This window comes from Suricata suricatta, chromosome X (assembly GCF_006229205.1).
Source record: "Suricata suricatta isolate VVHF042 chromosome X, meerkat_22Aug2017_6uvM2_HiC, whole genome shotgun sequence".
Taxonomy (NCBI): Eukaryota; Metazoa; Chordata; class Mammalia; order Carnivora; family Herpestidae; genus Suricata; species Suricata suricatta.
In genome coordinates, this window is record NC_043717.1 from 19,465,057 (window position 1) to 19,481,359 (window position 16,303).

Below are 16,303 nucleotides of genomic sequence, written 5' to 3' on the forward strand. Positions count from 1 at the left end.
GTAAAATATATTTTCCAAGTGTAAGGAGGTTGTCAATGACTGAGAAGGAGTTAATCTGTCACATTCTTTTGATTTCCAGTCCTCGGGAGAAATCACAGCATCTGTAATTTTGGAGGCATATTCTGAAGAATGTTATATTGTGATTTCTCCAAGCTGAATCTTAGACTTGCCTAGGAGGTTTCAGCCCCGACAAAATAAGAACAGACCTGTGATAGGATCAGGTTCATTTGATTTTTCAGAAGTTAGGGGAAATATGCAGATCGTTTCAGAGACTCCTTCCGCTCTGCCTTGTTGGAAGGCGAATGAAGGCCGGCAGGCTGGGCTGTGTGGCGAGAACATTTGGAGTTTCTTATTCTTTGAGATCTCGGCAGTATAACTTCCACAAGCCCTTTCTGTGTGTATTTTTCTTTCCACTTCCCAAAATATTCCATTTTACATGGGAAGGTCAATTTTGATAATTCTGAAAAGCTAGGCATTAGAGCAGAATTTGTTCCTCTCAAATGTGTGCGCGCGCGCGCGTGCACACACACACACACACACACACACACACACACACACTCCTTTACTATGCAGTATAACCTGCGTGTCGTACCTGGGTAAATACAATTCTGATAGAACTTTTCCAGTCATCACATTTATTACAGAAGAGATTAGCAGACTGTTTGTGAGAGCATGTTTATCTACTAAAAATACGATTTTGATTTTTGTATTAATATCATAGTGCTCAGTTTATATTTTTGGCTTGTTTCGCGGATTGGGCTCTGCGTATAAAGTGGTTTTCAGCACACTAGTAATATTGTTGCGCATCTTCCTCAAATAGCAAGCATGCATTTCAACAGCTTTTTGGGCAGAACCACAGTTAATACTTTATTTACAGGAAAAATGTACGGTTTTTAAAATTATTAGCTTCTCATCTTCTGTTTTGGCATTTACATTATTTATGAAACTTCATCTCGGCACGTAGACTTACCTTGTATTGCCAAAAGGAAAGAAGTGGCTTTTCTGCAAAGCTAAATAGTTTTGACTTTATTGTCTGCCTTGAAACAGCTGCTGATACCAGGAAAATGCCGTCTCATCATTGGGCCTGGGGTGTCCAAAAGAGGCAGGAACCAAATGACGGTAGCTCCCCCTCTGCCCTGGCCCTCTCCTCTTTTCTCTCCGTTTTCATTGCCGTGAAGAGCAGGAGAACAATATTCTGCAATTAAGGATTCCATTAAGTTGAAGAAAAGAGCAAATGGGGGATGTTTGTTCTCCAAGCTGAAAAAATTTGTCTGAGGTGGGGGGGGTGGGATAGGGGTAGTGGTACAGAGAGAGGTGGGTGGAGAGACGAAGTCAGGGCTGTTTGTTGAATATACTGTTAAGGACTGTTACCATCCTAATTAATCAAGTTAGAAATTACAGCTGTAGTCGGTTTCCCCCCAATTCTTGTTATCAATTTTCTTCTCTTTTGAGACAAAGCAAATATAAATTTTGTGTTCATTTGTCATTCGTTCTTTGACTTCAGCATCTCTGAAAATAACAATGTAGCACAAAAGCCCAGTATTTACCTAGTTGTAATGTGGGTTGCCATGGTGTTTTGCAAATTATTGCAATTATGTTCACCATGCGAGTCGCCCTTGGTAACTGGCGAAAAAACTGATAATCCTGTTTTGAACAAAAGGTCAAATTGCTGAATAGAAAGTCTTGATTAACTAAAAGATGTACAAAGTGGAATTATTTCCTACCATTCAGAAATAGTTCTTGATCGGGTTTGGGGGAGGGGGTGAGTAAGTACATCTGATTACTGAAGTACAAAGCATTGAAAGGATGTTGTCTTGAGCCTTTCATGTAGTCTTAATGGTGGCTTTTTTGTCAAATTTACCCATTTGCGGCATTGAAAGAGGCAGCTGCATTTAAGCTGGAGAGACGGTGCTTTTTCAAGAGTTCAGTGCAAGGAAAGTTCTCAGCAGTATCTGCAGTTTACTAGTAGCCCCTGGTCTATTAAAACTGATGTGCCGCATTTGAGCCCATTGCTCTTGGTACTTGTGAACCCCTCTGGCTGATGATCTAATAAAGTGCTCTTACTGGACAATCTCTGATCAGCTACTTAGAAAGGAGCTTGGGGGAGGGGCGGGAGGGATACCCTCACAGGCAGTCGGAGTTGGTGTGGCCAAACCAAAAGGTTTGTCCTGATGATAATCTGTGCTAAGCTGTGATCACGGTTTTTCTTCGGGAGGGAAATCTTAATTTTATTCAAAGTTGACTAAGAACAGATTAGAAATGTCTTTTTGAACTTCAAAAATCAATCTTCATGGATTGGTTTCTTAAATGAGGGGCGTCCAGAAAACGCACGATCCTACGTTTACGGAAAACCAAAAGTTTCCCAGGTTACAGCCAAGGGTCAGATGGATTTTATCTCTTCTGGATCTGGCAGAGTGTCTGGGGGGAGTGAATTTCGAAGGCAGGGGGTCTCTTCTTTTCTTAATGGCCACCTGAAAAATCAATTCTCAAAACTTTTGAGAGTGTGTGAAAGTGGCATGAAAGGAAAGCAAACCTTAACAAGTTTGTGGGTTTACATTCTACATCACCTAGCAACCCCTGGCTCAGCCAGATCTCTTGTCTACCCTTAGTTCTGTTTACAGACTATTCAAACGGCCCTTCGAAACCATGAAAGATATTCAGTTTCATTAGTACCATTCTCAAGGAGAAAATAATTAAAGTTAAATGAACAAACATTGCCTGGTGATGGTTTGAACTCCATTCTGATTTTAAGATGCCCTTTGAGGCTCTTGCGTAGATAGTTTAGTTTTAACATGTGTTGTTCAGTGCCCAGAGCCTTATCATATTCAAGCATACCAATAAATTACTAGCCTGCTAACAAACAAACAAACAATAAAAATTACTTTTGCTAGACCTCACCAAAGAAAAACTCTGCTAATAATAAGGTTCTAGGCATGCCCACCTGATTGAATTTTTATTTTGATTCCTACCCTAGTCATCTGAGTTGATCCGTACGTACATTGAATAAAGGCAGTGGAGGGGGCGGGGGGAACAAAGCACCTCTGTTTAAAACGGATTTATAACCTACGTTCGGAGATTGAACATCATAAAGAAAAGTATTCAAATCAGATTCCATGGAAGGCTGTGTTTATTTTAGTGAGTCGCTTAGTTTAATAAATGATTCTACTACTACTAATACATGCCCTGCCACTTTCTACTTGGGAACTGCTTGTGTGCCTAAATTGACCTATTTTTGAAATTGCTGAATTAGAAAAAAAAAATTTTTTTTTAAAGGAAAAAAACATTTTTTCATGTGCCTTTTTTTTTCTCATAAGCACGTTCCCTGAGAACTCATCTTGGTAACAGCCAAGCACATGAGACCGTTCAAAGTATTTTTCACATGTATTAGTGATTTGATTATATTGAATGCTCTTGGCAAAACGGCCTCTTCCTTCATTAATAACAGCTTTCTAATTATAAATACAATACGTGCTTGCTGTAGAAAATTCAGAAACTACAGAAACAGAAGACAAACCACCTACAGACAACCTATAATGACTTTTTTGGGTAGTTCCTTCCAGTCTTTTTTTTTTTCCCTGTGTAGATAGTGATGAAACTAAGGCTTGAGCTTGCTTTTGCAGTTTTGTTAGTGTGTGTTCGTAGGGAAGGTCATGTTTTTTTCATCATTAAAGACTTGAGAGGCAGTGGCAGATGTACGAGTAATGAACAGTTTTTCTTAGAGGATTCCTCACTGTGATATTACTATAAGTAACAGAGTAGCCATTTTACCATCTCATTCCACTTGATTCTCTCTTCCTTTTGCTTGTTGAAATGTCTATATTCCTTAACTGACACGTCCATTTATAGCCATTCATGTTGGAAAGTCGGACATTCGTTGTAGTTGGAATATTACATCCCCAAGTCACTTGTAGCTTCACATAGGGAGAAAAAAAAGTCTTTTATGAAAAGATTTGTAATACAATAGAGATTAATGGAACTTGGGGAGGAAAATGCTTTCAGTTTCTCATATAAAGTGAAAGCAGGGCAGCCTGGAAATCTTGTATTTTTCTTACTATTTGTATTTTGTTAGATCTCTAACATCCACACTCCATGACTGGGTCCCATGAGCTCTTTGTGCTTTGTTGACAGTTGACAGACAAAGCAGAATTATTCCTGAAGCAAGGTACTGTGTACTTAGTTGTGACCTATTATAGCCTACGAATGTAGCTTGCTTTTGAGTTGGATGAATAGGGAGAGTATTTTATAGAATAGCCTTGAATATACTAAGAGAGGTTTTAGCTGCCCATACAGAAAGATACATGTCCTCCATTGAACTCCCCCCCCCAATGTAATTTTCCTTATAAAATCATTTTAAGTATATTTTTCCTGGTTGCTTGCATGGAGACAATTTTAACTGTTCTAGTATTGTCCTACAGTGGTAAAATAAAATTGCTGGTAATTATTGGCTTTCTCTGCTCTCAGTATAGCAGGAGAAGACAGCTTGCATGGGGCTCTTTAATGTACCTCAGGGACATCTTCTGATGTTCAACCTCTGATTGCAAATTAAAATAACAAGGCTGTGGTATTGGATTTGATGTGAGGCAAAGCAGAGCAACTTGCTAATTTATCATGTAATATACAATTGCTGCGGTTGGAATTCGTCCACTTGTGGTGCTATTCTGTGTGTTTAAATGAGGACCACTGTTTGCATCTAACCTATCATAACAGTTTGGGAGTGCTCCATTATCCTTTCAGCAAACTGATGGCAGAGCCTGGTCCTCACACAAATGATAAGATCAATAAGTTTCAAATAACTTGGATGAAATGACATATGACTGTTCGTTTAAAGAGATATCTTACTTTAAAAATCAATTTCGGCAATATTTAAAATTCTTATATTGATGAGGCACTTTCCACTTCTGTTTTGTTTGATAATTTGGTTAAAAATAGTTTTGTATTAACTTCAGTGAATAGTTAGTTTATATAGGTCTTTTTCCTGATTTGCTCTTTCGTCTCCTACCTACCATGGCACCTCTCTGAGACTTAATAATCGCTCTTTGACAGGCCGGCATGCTGCGGTGTAGAAGATTTCACTTTAAAAGCAAAATTAGGTTCCTGTTAAAACTTCCCCTGGAGATCTTAGGAAAATTTTCTCCCAGTTTTGGGTGCAAATGTGGGTCAGAAAGCAATTTGTTTTTTGATATTTCTGGAAATCCCAAATCACAACATGTCATTCTTCAAAAGCAGCTGTGGGCCCATACTGTGCACTGTCTGTAAGACCCATTTTATATTGGGGATAATTCTATGACAGAAAAATGTGACTGCAAGGGAACCCCAGAACATTTATAAATGGTTTTGGGTGAAAAGAGGATCTGGTTCTCAGAGTGCGTTTAGTTTAGGTTGGAGAGCAGTTAATGGCTATTATAGGAAACTAGTAATGATCTGCTGAACTCTGTAAGAGCGCGTATTCTGGCACACGTCGCCCTGTGTTGCTGTTCTCGCACTCCTGGAGAGCCATTACAGTTTTAACTCAATCATACGTCAGTGCGGTACTGGGGAGTGTTGTGTCTTGAAAATCTCTGAGTCCTGAAATAAAGCAAAGACCCTTTCCTCTTCCTTCACCATCCATTCTGCCATCTACAACTTTAAATCTAGTACAGGTTTGCCAGGAAAGACGTGGAAAGTTCACTTGCATTGACTACACCGTTCTGTTGTTTTGCAGTCGCACTGAAAAGCACCTCCACCTAATCTGACCAGTTATCCATCATCGTATCTCTCCATTTTTGGTAACACCAGGTAGAAACTGACCAGGCTCTTCCCTGGTTGGAATAGTACGTCTCCACCAGTGCATCACCCCCTCTAGCCCAGCACTGATGTTCCTCAGTAGTGATGTGTGTAGGTTAATAATGATAGCTTACATTTAATGAACATCGCTCTGGGCTCTGAACAATTCTAATAGAGTAAGTATCATTACCTCCTGTTTTGTAGATGAGGAAACTGAGGCTCAGAGGAGAGTTCAGTGATTTATGTAAAATTACCCTATAATAACAGGGTGGGGAGAAGCTACGTTCAAGTGCACTTTTTCATAACTTTCTGCATTCTTCATGGAGTGTGAACCTTTGCACAAAGGGGAGGACACTGCCACATCCACAGTGGGTCATGCCCCGGGCCTGAGCTTCCAGTTAGGGAAGTAAAATAAGATTGTTTAGGGACAGTGCAGAGCATTGTATGCTCAGTGGCCCTAGGATAGAGCGAGGAGTCCCTGAAGGATGGGCAAATTTCACAGGAGAAGAATGGAAGTAATGCTTGAGGAGTGGCCATTTTACGCAGAGATTCTATAATGTGAGCCAATGCAAGGAGTTGGCAATAGGCAAAATGTGTTGGGGGCGGTGAGAAAACCAGTCTGGCCGGGGGAAGAGTTTGGGGATGGGAATGTGAGAAAGGGGGATGGGATGAGGCTAGAAGTAGTTGAAGGTCAGACCAAAGCATACCTTCTCTGTGGGGCGAAGGGAGTGCAGGGCCCTTGGGAAGCTAAGCTCGGCAAGTCTTTACACTGGATGTGGGAGAGAACGGAGTTGGGAAAATCAGGCAGGTTGACTTCTGGCCTTTAGTGGAGTTGATGACAATGGGATTGCAAGGCCAGTGGACAGATTTGGTGACTGATGGGAAGCGGGAGAAGGACCCGCTGTATATGTGATTGATTCATGGGTATGAGAATGGTGCATTTTTCTTTCTCTTGGGAATTTTTTTAAATTTCTTTTTTACCATTTTTTATTTATTGTTGAGAGAGAGACAGAGCATGAATGGGGGAGGAGCAGAGAGAGAGGAAGATGCAGAATCCAAAGCAGGCTCCAGGCTCTGAGCTGTCAGTGCAGAGCCCAACGTGGGGCTCGAACTCATGAACCGTGAGATCATGACCTAAGCCGAAGTGAGACACTTAACAAACTGAGCCACGCAGGCGCCCCTTTCTTTTAGTATTTTCTATACGTTTGTTCCTATGTATTATTTTATTGTTTCTTTTCATTCATTTATTCAGAAGATTTTTTTTTTTTTTTGAGTGTTTCCTCTGTGCCACCTATCCAGGTCTGGATGATTTCTGTGTGTGTGTCCTTCTAAAAATACAAATGTACACAAGAGAATAAATTTGTGTTTAAGGTGTACCTACCAGGAACGCCTCAGTTACAGGTGGAAATCGATCCCTTTTTAGCATGTGCAGACAGAAACCATTTTAGTTGAGACCTCAGAAATATAATTTAGCAATCAGAACCAATCAGCATTTGACACAATTTCGTACACAATGATTTCAAGGAATTAGTGATGCTGAAGCTAAAGTAACAGGTGACAGATCTTTGTGGGTTTTGGTAAAGATTTATTTTGCTACTGGACAGGCTGGCTTCACATCTTTTGAACCCTCTACTTATAAATGTGGTTAAGGTAGGCATCTGAAAACTTAATGACCTTATTCCTGTTGGTTGTGACAGTTTGGCATTTACATGTGGCATTGCATAATAAAATGACATGTTTGGTTGGCAGGCCTCCTTAGGGTGGTTCTGGGGGTTTTCACAAAAACCAGCCCTTCTTGTAGGTTGCACTTCCAAAGGACTACACTTCATTACATTGTTTTGCCATTGACTTGGCAACGTAGCTTTGGGCTGTGAGTTTTTTCCCAGCACGGGAAATAAAAATAAGCTCAGATTTGTGTTTGTGAGTGATGCTTCAAAGTGAATTTATTCAGTGTTACTTGTATTTGCTTTGTTTTTTTTATCACCCATTAAGGGCGTAATTCAGTATGCAGTCCTGTAACTAAGATTGGCCCCATCATGGAATATTTTCAAAGGCTCAGCCTACTGAATTTTAACAACACAGATGTTTCTTTAAAGGTAGATAGAGCATAGTCCGCTAATATTTGCTGGGGGAACAAAGGGTTAATCAAAATGTACTTGACAAAGTCAGATGGAAGCAAAGCATCTATTGACTATGATTAAGGTCTTTTTCCCTCACAGAAAAGTTTTGTTTAAAATAAACCATGACCAGAAGCTTAATTATCAAAGTAAAACAAGAGAAATCAAGAGTTACAGGCAGCCCTCGTTCCCTTCACACAGTTATCAGCGTGTGTAATTTCCATGCATAATAGCACTAGTTATTGTTGTCATTTGTAAAGGGAGATTAACAGATAGTAAGTACAAACAAACCCAAATAACTACTGAATAGAAAGGTGACAAAGAAGAAAAGACCTCTTTAATGTTAATTATAACTGGTAGGAAGTCTAGACAAATTATATTATCTGTTTTCTATGTGATTTGAAAGGACATTTAGTTAGTAACTGTGTCAGAGATAGAGTTAGGTGTTTGCTTTAGAAACAGGTGAGGTGACAATTTAGCATCTCTGTGGTTGGCAGCTTGCTCGTGAGTCATGAAGTTGTAGTAAGTTGATGGAATCAGGTTTCCAAAACATCTGAAGACAACTTGAGCTTTTTGAATGGTATCTTTTAAAAATTAAAGAGTAATTTTAACTTCCAGGTTCTATGCCAGTAATTAGTAATTTATTGTCTCAAAACATGATGGTTGTTCCCTGTCTGCTTGCTTTTCTCAAATTGTGTTTACATCCGTGGTTGGCGTCATTAGCTGATACCTCTTCCAAAGTGTGTGAAGCCTCAGACAGCAGCTACAGCGTAGCAAAGCCAAATGGGCGGTGAAGGACTAGTCCAGTCCTGCATTTTTCATACATGGTTTGCTTAAATTCTACTGTTTCCTTTATTAATATGCCTAAACGGGTACTTCAGGAAACAGCCGGTCTTGCCGTTAGTATTTATAGGCTCCATTTAAATTTTAATACGTGCTGCTGTCGGCACACTGTCTCCCTGTGTCCCCCCATGCCCACGACATGCTAAACAAACCAACCTTCCTGGTTTCCTTCATTCTGAGAAGCCGTCGCTTTTGAACTGCACTCTTGACTTCACAGTGTTTTGGGAAGAAACATAAATATGTCACTAAATGTACCTGTCAATTGTAAAGGCATCTGAGTTTCAGAAATAATAAAATATGTCCTCAAATCCAGAAAGTAGAGCTGTAGGCCCTAAGAATTAGAACAAATAGTTGTCTGTGATTCAGAACTGTGGTGATCATTGTTTGATCTCAGATAGGTAGGATCTACACAACTCCATCCCTTTCCGTGTTGTTGGGCATTTATGGTTGGTACCGTACAACTTGGTTCTTTTTTTTTTTTTCTTAAATTAAAAAAAATTTTTTTTTGAGAGCGTGAGCAGGGGAGGGTAAGAGAGAGAGGGAGACACAGAGCCTGATGTGGGGTTCGAACCCATGAACTGTGAGATCATGACTTGAGCCGAAGCTGGATGCTCAACCGACTGAGCCACCCAGGCGCCCCACAACTTGGTTCTTAAAGCCAAACAGTACTGAATTGTTTTTCATGTGTGTGTGAACCTTGCATTCTTATTTAGGTTATCATTTCCTAAAACTCTGTACCTGGTGCTTCTTTGGCTACTCCCTATAATAATTAATGTAATTTTGGACACATATTAAAGGTTTTATAAGGACTCCTCAAGATCCTGTCTGAAAAGTTTAAATATTAAAATAGTTCAGTGTATTGATTGAAGGTAGTAATGAAGTTCCCTGTGAATGTATTGACTAGATGTACTTTATAATCTTCAAAGGTAGTATATTTTCTTTTAGTCAAAATATTCTACAACATACTTTTTTGGCTGTAAAAGCCATAACTGGAGCTGAACTGATTTTTGGTGCTCTCTCTCGAGTCTAGTTGTAATTTCTTCCACGAAGGACCTGTTCTGAGGAATGAGGTCACACAGCACAATAATGAGTGGGGACATCCCGCAGATTTGGATTAAAGCCACATGGCAGTGTTAATAAGTGGCAGATGGAGGTCCCCGATTTAATTAAGCAACATTTGTGTATATAGTGCTCTTAGCTAGGGGGGAAAGACCATTGCCCATTCCAGACACGGGGAACGGGCTTAAATACATCATTGATTATTTTCTTCATCACATCGCACATAGCTATCTCTGGCCTTCATTCTTTTCCACATGTTGTTTCCTCTGCCTAAGTGGCCTTTCTTGCTCTCTCCACCTACCAAACTTCTACTCACTCTTTCTGACCAGCTCCAAAGTTGTGCCTCTCCAGATACTCCCAGGGTGCAAAGACGGTCAGGTCCGAATTTGCCGCTGCCTGGGTGGGGACACCACGCAACAAGGGTCCACCCCCGTTCACCGTTATACCCCAGCCCTTCAGCCTGCTTGCTTAGCCTTCTTATGCCGAACACACAGAGCGCTGAGCCCACAGACCCTGGGGCCTTCCTGAGAACACCTGAGCTTTGCTCCTCCCCTTGTGCTGTTCCGTCTCCCTTGTTTTATAGCAAGCGTGATACTAATTTAAGATAAGAGGCGTGTTGTCACACCTCTAGGAGAAAATTCAAACAAGGGCAGCAGGAGAGGGTAACTGGAGAAGGAAAGTGAGAAGAGAGTCTAAAGGCTGGAGCAGTGGACAGTGACTCATTCAGACACCTGGGAAAGAGTGGTCAGTTGAGATTGTCCTTGAGAACATTGCAGCCAGTTGTATGCCTCCAGAGAATGTGTATAGAAGAATCTGCTTTAATTTTAATTAATTGCTTACTTTAAGTGTTACTTTGATGTCGGGCATAGCTCTCAGCATGCTAAATGTATTCCATCATGACAGCCTGTAACGTAGGTACTGTTGTTGGGCCTATTTTATAGAGAATGAAGCGGAGCACGCATTTTAGCCACCAGCCACTAGCCACTAGTCAGTGAGCTGTTGGGAAAGTCATTCATTTCTACATGGGATACTCTTTCCTTTGGTAACGGTCTTTACTAGTGCCCGAAAGTCCATCAGTTTACATTCTGTGTGTAATCATACAAGCTTGTGTTGGGAGGTTTTGGTATAGGCATGCGTTGGGGGTAGATATTAAGAAGAAGGGAAGAATATCTCCCAGGATCTTTTTTTTTTCTTCTTTTATTAACTTGACGAGTTTCCTGGGTGTTAAGGTTGGGACATAGGTCTAAGTGACATGTCAGGGAAGAAAGGTAAGGAACTGTTTCAGAATCTCTTAAGGTTTGGATGAAAGGAACCTATCTTGACAACGAAGGAGGTTTTTAGTTGCATGCGTTTGGTGGCTGTGATAAGACTCCAGTGTTCTCTTTCCCGCTCTCCAGGGCTGGTTGATGTGCGAGGAGCCAGCATGTCGAAATCGAACTCGGCGCCTTCCCCTTCAGTTCTCCCGAAATGGGCCTCTTTGCCAAGTCTGCATGAAAGCTCCACTTCGGCCAGAGGTAACAGTCACGTGGTGCTAAAGAGCTGTGTAGAGAGGGTGGGGGTCTGCGTTCGCCTCCTCTGGGAGGACACATATGTGCTCTTTGCCCTCTGGAAACACCCTACTACCAAACACATGTTTTTGTTTTGTTTTGTTTTTTTACAAATTCTGACTTCAAAGAGATAAATGCTTAATTTTTTTTCACCTCATGAACAATACTATATTTCTATCTAAAAGAGAAACTGACTAGTTCTCATAGGAATTGCTCTGATTTCCTTGGTTGCCACTTTATAGCTACGCAGAAGAGACTGCTTTTGCAGAAACCATCGCTCTCTTTGAATTAGACCAGAGCCCGTTTTGTAAGGGCAAGAAAACCTTCCAAACCTACGCCCTAAAGGGCTCATTGCATTTGTGTGGGTTCCGTTGTTTCTAAGGGACCGCGTCGGTGAGCAGCTCTCTACCTCAGTGCACACACCTGACGGAGGAGGTTGGCCGTCGTTAGTGATTCCCAAGTAAGGAGCACATAGTCTGGAAACACCGTGCTCATAATTAAGATGCTTTCCTTCTGTTGCCCCCTTGGAGCATCATCAACCCAAGCAGCATTTCACAAACTGTAGGGAGAGGAATATTTGAAGGCTATCCTTGCAGAGAGGGTTTGGTGATCAGGTGCATCTAGCAAATTCTGGCCTGGCCAGAGTTAAACAAGCTATTGCAGATTGTCTAAGAACCTATAAAATGATAATGTACAATCAATGTCACCAATACAGGACTGTAATGTGCCTCACTTTCCATATTTGTCTGGCCTGAGAATTTTTAAGGATTTTGGTGAGAAGAAAGTGGGAATGGAGAACCTGTTTCTCCTCCTCCTCCTCCTCCTCCTCCTCCTCCTCCTCCTCCTCCTCCTCCTCCTAGTGATGAATTGAGCATTTCTTAATTCTGTTTATGAGGTTCCTGGGCTTTCCTAGTAAAAGGAAAAAGCTGTATCTTTCTAGAGACTGTTCCATAGAAGCTCCAAAATCAGGGGTGGAATGGATAGGATCATTGTACTTACTCTAGGGTTTTCTAAAGGCTCTGTTTTGCTGGATTGTGCTTATTTGCTTTAGTTCTAGGGTGCTTGTCTCAAATCATACATTACTTTCATTTAATAATTATTACTTGAGGGTTGCTTGAATGGCTCAGTTGGTTAAGCATCCAGCTCTTGATTTCAGCTCAGGTCATGATCTCACAGTTCGTGAGTTCAAGCCCTACATCAGGCTCTTTGATAACAGCATGGAGCCTGCTTGGGATCCTGTCTCCCCTTCTCTCTCTGCCCCTCCCCTGCTCACTTGCACTCTTGCGTGCTCACTCTCTCTTTCTTTCTCTCAAAAATAAACACTTAAAATATAATCAGTTATTGAATACCTATTACATCCTAGGTACTTTGCTTGAGGCCAGGGGCAGAACAATGAACAGGACATTTCCTTATTTATAAGGCTAGTAATATTATGTAGATTATATAAGATTGATATCTATGAGCAAAAATAGGCTTGTGTAAACATCTGTTTGGAAAAAACACCAGACTTTCAAGATGCTAGACTACTGAGGGTTTTAAATACATTTTTCAAGTTTGATGGGAAGGGTCTTGCTTCTCACTATGCCAGTCTCCTCTCTACCTAATAAATCTATGCTCATTTGGTCGTGGGTTGCATTTGGCTTGAGTACTTTACAGGACTGACTTGGTATGAAAGTTGGCTCTTCTTCTGACTCACATCACCAGAGTCATGAGAGAGAGAGCTGGGACAGTTTGGCTCTCAGGAGGTGTTTTATTTATTTTACTGTTTATTTGCTTTTGAGAGAGATAGAGAAAGACAGAGTGTGAATTGGGGAGGGGCAGAGAGCAAGAGAGACACGGAATCCAAAGCAGTCTCCAAGCTCCTAGCTGTCAGCACAGAGCCCAATGTGGGGCTTGAACTCATGAAACCTGAGATCATGACCTGAGCCCAAGTCAGCAGCTCAAGTGATTGAGCCATTCAGGTGCCAGTGTTCTAGGGTTTTAGATGTATCTCTTGTCTCAGATGACTTTAGGAAAAAATTGACTCTTTTTTTATGTTCATGGAAATTTAACAGTATCCAGTTGTTGATTATTAAAAATATATTCTCAGGGCACCTGGGTGGCTCAGTCAGTTGAGTGTCCAACTTCGGCTCAGGTCATGATCTCAGAGTTCATGAGTTTGAGCCCCACTTCGGGCTCACTGCTGTTAGCCTATCAGCACAGAGCCTGCTTTAGATCCTCTTTCCCCCTCTCTCTGCCCCTCCCCCTCTTATGCTCTCCCAAAAATAAAATATTTTTAAAGTTTAAAAAATATATTTTCTGAGTATTCTCTGTTGCCTAGGAAGTGCACATAAATACAGGAATGAAAACTTCAATATGTGCATAAGTTCCAAAGTCAAAAGAACCCTCTTTGACATTGGAAGTACAGGTAAGTCTTTGCCAAGTTCGAGAGTGAATATTTTAATATCTCTTTATTTTAAGGACATGGCTTTGACTTCTTAAGGTGGCCAGGTCTGTTTGGCTGTGAGATGAACCCACAGGGCATTCTGCATCATGTAATTCACCCAAATCAAAGGGTTGGTTTGGTTTGGTTTGGTTTGGTTTGGTTTGGCTTGCAGTATAGACCTAAGGTTTCAAGCTAAATTAAACTTTTTCTCACTAACATCTCTGTTCCTGATGTGGAGGTGAGAGGGCATCCAAATGTGACTCCCCGGGCTGTGACAGAAATCACAGAGGAAGGTGTACAACCCGTGGAGTAAGCCACTATGGCAGATCCCTTTATTCGGTTGTTTATCAACTAAATTTCTTGAAGACCACTGATGAGGAAAGCCGTAGAATAACTTCAGGTTCTACTTCAAGATACCTTTAACGTTTCTCATGTTATTCTCAGTTATAAAATCATTAAAATTTTTTATAATGGAAAGTGTATGCCACACAGGGCTCTGGCCTTCAAAGGAGAAGGGTAACATTGGATTTGCAGCCATTGTGTGTTACAATTTCAAAATGGCTGAGGCTGAACAAATTGATTTGATAAGTAGATGAGGGCCAGTGAGGATGTTGTCCCCCTACCTGAGACAGTGTCTTATTTCTGCATAAGAAGAAAGCATGAAAAAATAACTCTGGTCTTTTAGGGTAGTAATTATGAGTTGTGCAGGAAGAGAACCTTACAGCTGTGATAGAAAGTCTTAGACATCTATACCTAGTCATTGGTCACTCTTTAGGAGAACATGGCATTTCTACCATGAAAGGTCTTTTGGTCTTGTCCATTGTGATTTTGATCTGCGTGTTTGTTGATGCAGAGTTTACTGTATTCTACATACTGCTTTTCTTACCATGAAGCAGATGCTAACCTTCTTTTTCAATACATTTTTTTCATCAAGGTGAAGTTCACATAACAAAATAAACCATTTTAAAGTGAATGATGTGATGGCATTTCATACATTCACAAATATTGTAGGACCACCACTTCTGTCTAGTTCCAAAACATTCTTGTCAACCTAGAAGAAAACACTGTACCCTTTAAGCAGTTTACCCCATTCCTTCCCTTCTGTCAGTCCCTGGGAACCACTAATCTGCTTTACGTCTCTGTGGATTTACCTATTCTGGATATTTCTTATCCCTGGAGTCATCTGTGACCTTTTGTGTCTAGTTTCTTGCACCTTGCATGTTTCTGAGATTCATCTGTATTGTAACCTGTGTCAGTACTTCACTCTTTTTTATGGCCAAATAATAGCCTATTAAATAGATACAGCACAAGGTGTTTATTCATTTGGGTTGCTTTTCTCAATATACTTTAAAGTTTATTTTTTTTACGTTTCACCTAAATTTGTGTTCTCTGGTTCTGTTGGTTCTAGTTCAGCTGACTGGCACTGCATAAGGCTAGGCTGGTCCCTTCCTCTCTTCCTGTGTTTCGTAAGCACCTGCCCAACACTCTGCCTGCCTTGAGAACTTTGTGGATATTTGAAGGTAGCTATCTTCCTGTGCCTTCTCCTCCTCGGCCCAGTTTTCCTAGGTCTTCAACCATTTCTCTAGTGCTCTGCTTTAACAATAATCATCCTAGCCTAGAGTTTTTATCCCAGCAAAGTGAGGGGCCCGAACCAGCACACAGCCCTTCAAGTGCTCTCACTAGCACTTGTGTGGAGCAGAGTAAACCTTCTGCTGCCGACTTTTCTAGGTAGTAAATTTCTCTAAAGTTTATATAAGGTTGCCTTGACTCTCTTGGCATCCATATTCACAGTGTCGATTCCTTTTGAGCATTCCCTATACAAAACACATAATTCTTTTTGTACATGCAATTGCCAAGCCATGCCTTACCATTCCACATTTTCCAAGTGGTTTATTTAGACCTATGTGTATGACTCCATTAGTAGTGTATTCGTTTTCCTAGGGCTGCTGTAGTAAAGCACCTCAAGGTAGGTGGCTTGAAACAAGAGAAGTTTATTGTTCACAGCTCTGGAAGCTCACTAAAAGTTGGAAAACCAAGGGTCAGCAGGGCCCTTCAGTAAGGAAGAATCATTCCTCGCCTCCTTAAGCTTCTACTAATCTTTGAGGTTCGTTGGACCAGGCCTCTAGGCGTGTCACTGCAGTCTCTGCATCCGCAGTCACATGGCCATCTTCTCCCCGTGTGGCCCTCATTGCTTCTTTGTGTAACAACACCAATCATATTGGTTTAGGGCCTATGCTAATCTAGCATGATCTCACCTTAATTTGATTTTCTGTGCCAAGAACCTATTTCCAAATAAGGCTATTTTCACAGGTACTGGGGTTTAGGACTTCAGCATAACTTTTTAGGGACACAATTCAATCCGTAACAACTAGGAACTATACTATGCTTAGGGAAATGGAAATCAAAAGTACAGTAGCTTAACCAGAATAGACATTTAATTCACTATGAATCTTGCATTTTTTTTTATCACATAACAGTTCAGGATTGCGATAGTGGCTCCCTGCTGCCATCACATGCACAGGTGCCTCCTGCTCTTCTGTGTCATCAGC

General features: G+C 41.0%; 1 protein-coding gene across 2 annotated transcripts in view; it reads left to right on the top strand.

The window, feature by feature from the left end:
• POLA1 (DNA polymerase alpha 1, catalytic subunit) overlaps positions 1–16,303 on the top strand; it is a 302,841-nt gene that overhangs the window by 183,578 nt on the left and 102,960 nt on the right. For both annotated transcript variants that reach the window (XM_029930723.1, XM_029930724.1), the window contains one exon: positions 11,180–11,296. In XM_029930723.1, coding sequence (XP_029786583.1) covers positions 11,180–11,296 — 117 coding nt within the window. The remainder of the gene's footprint in view (positions 1–11,179; positions 11,297–16,303) is intronic.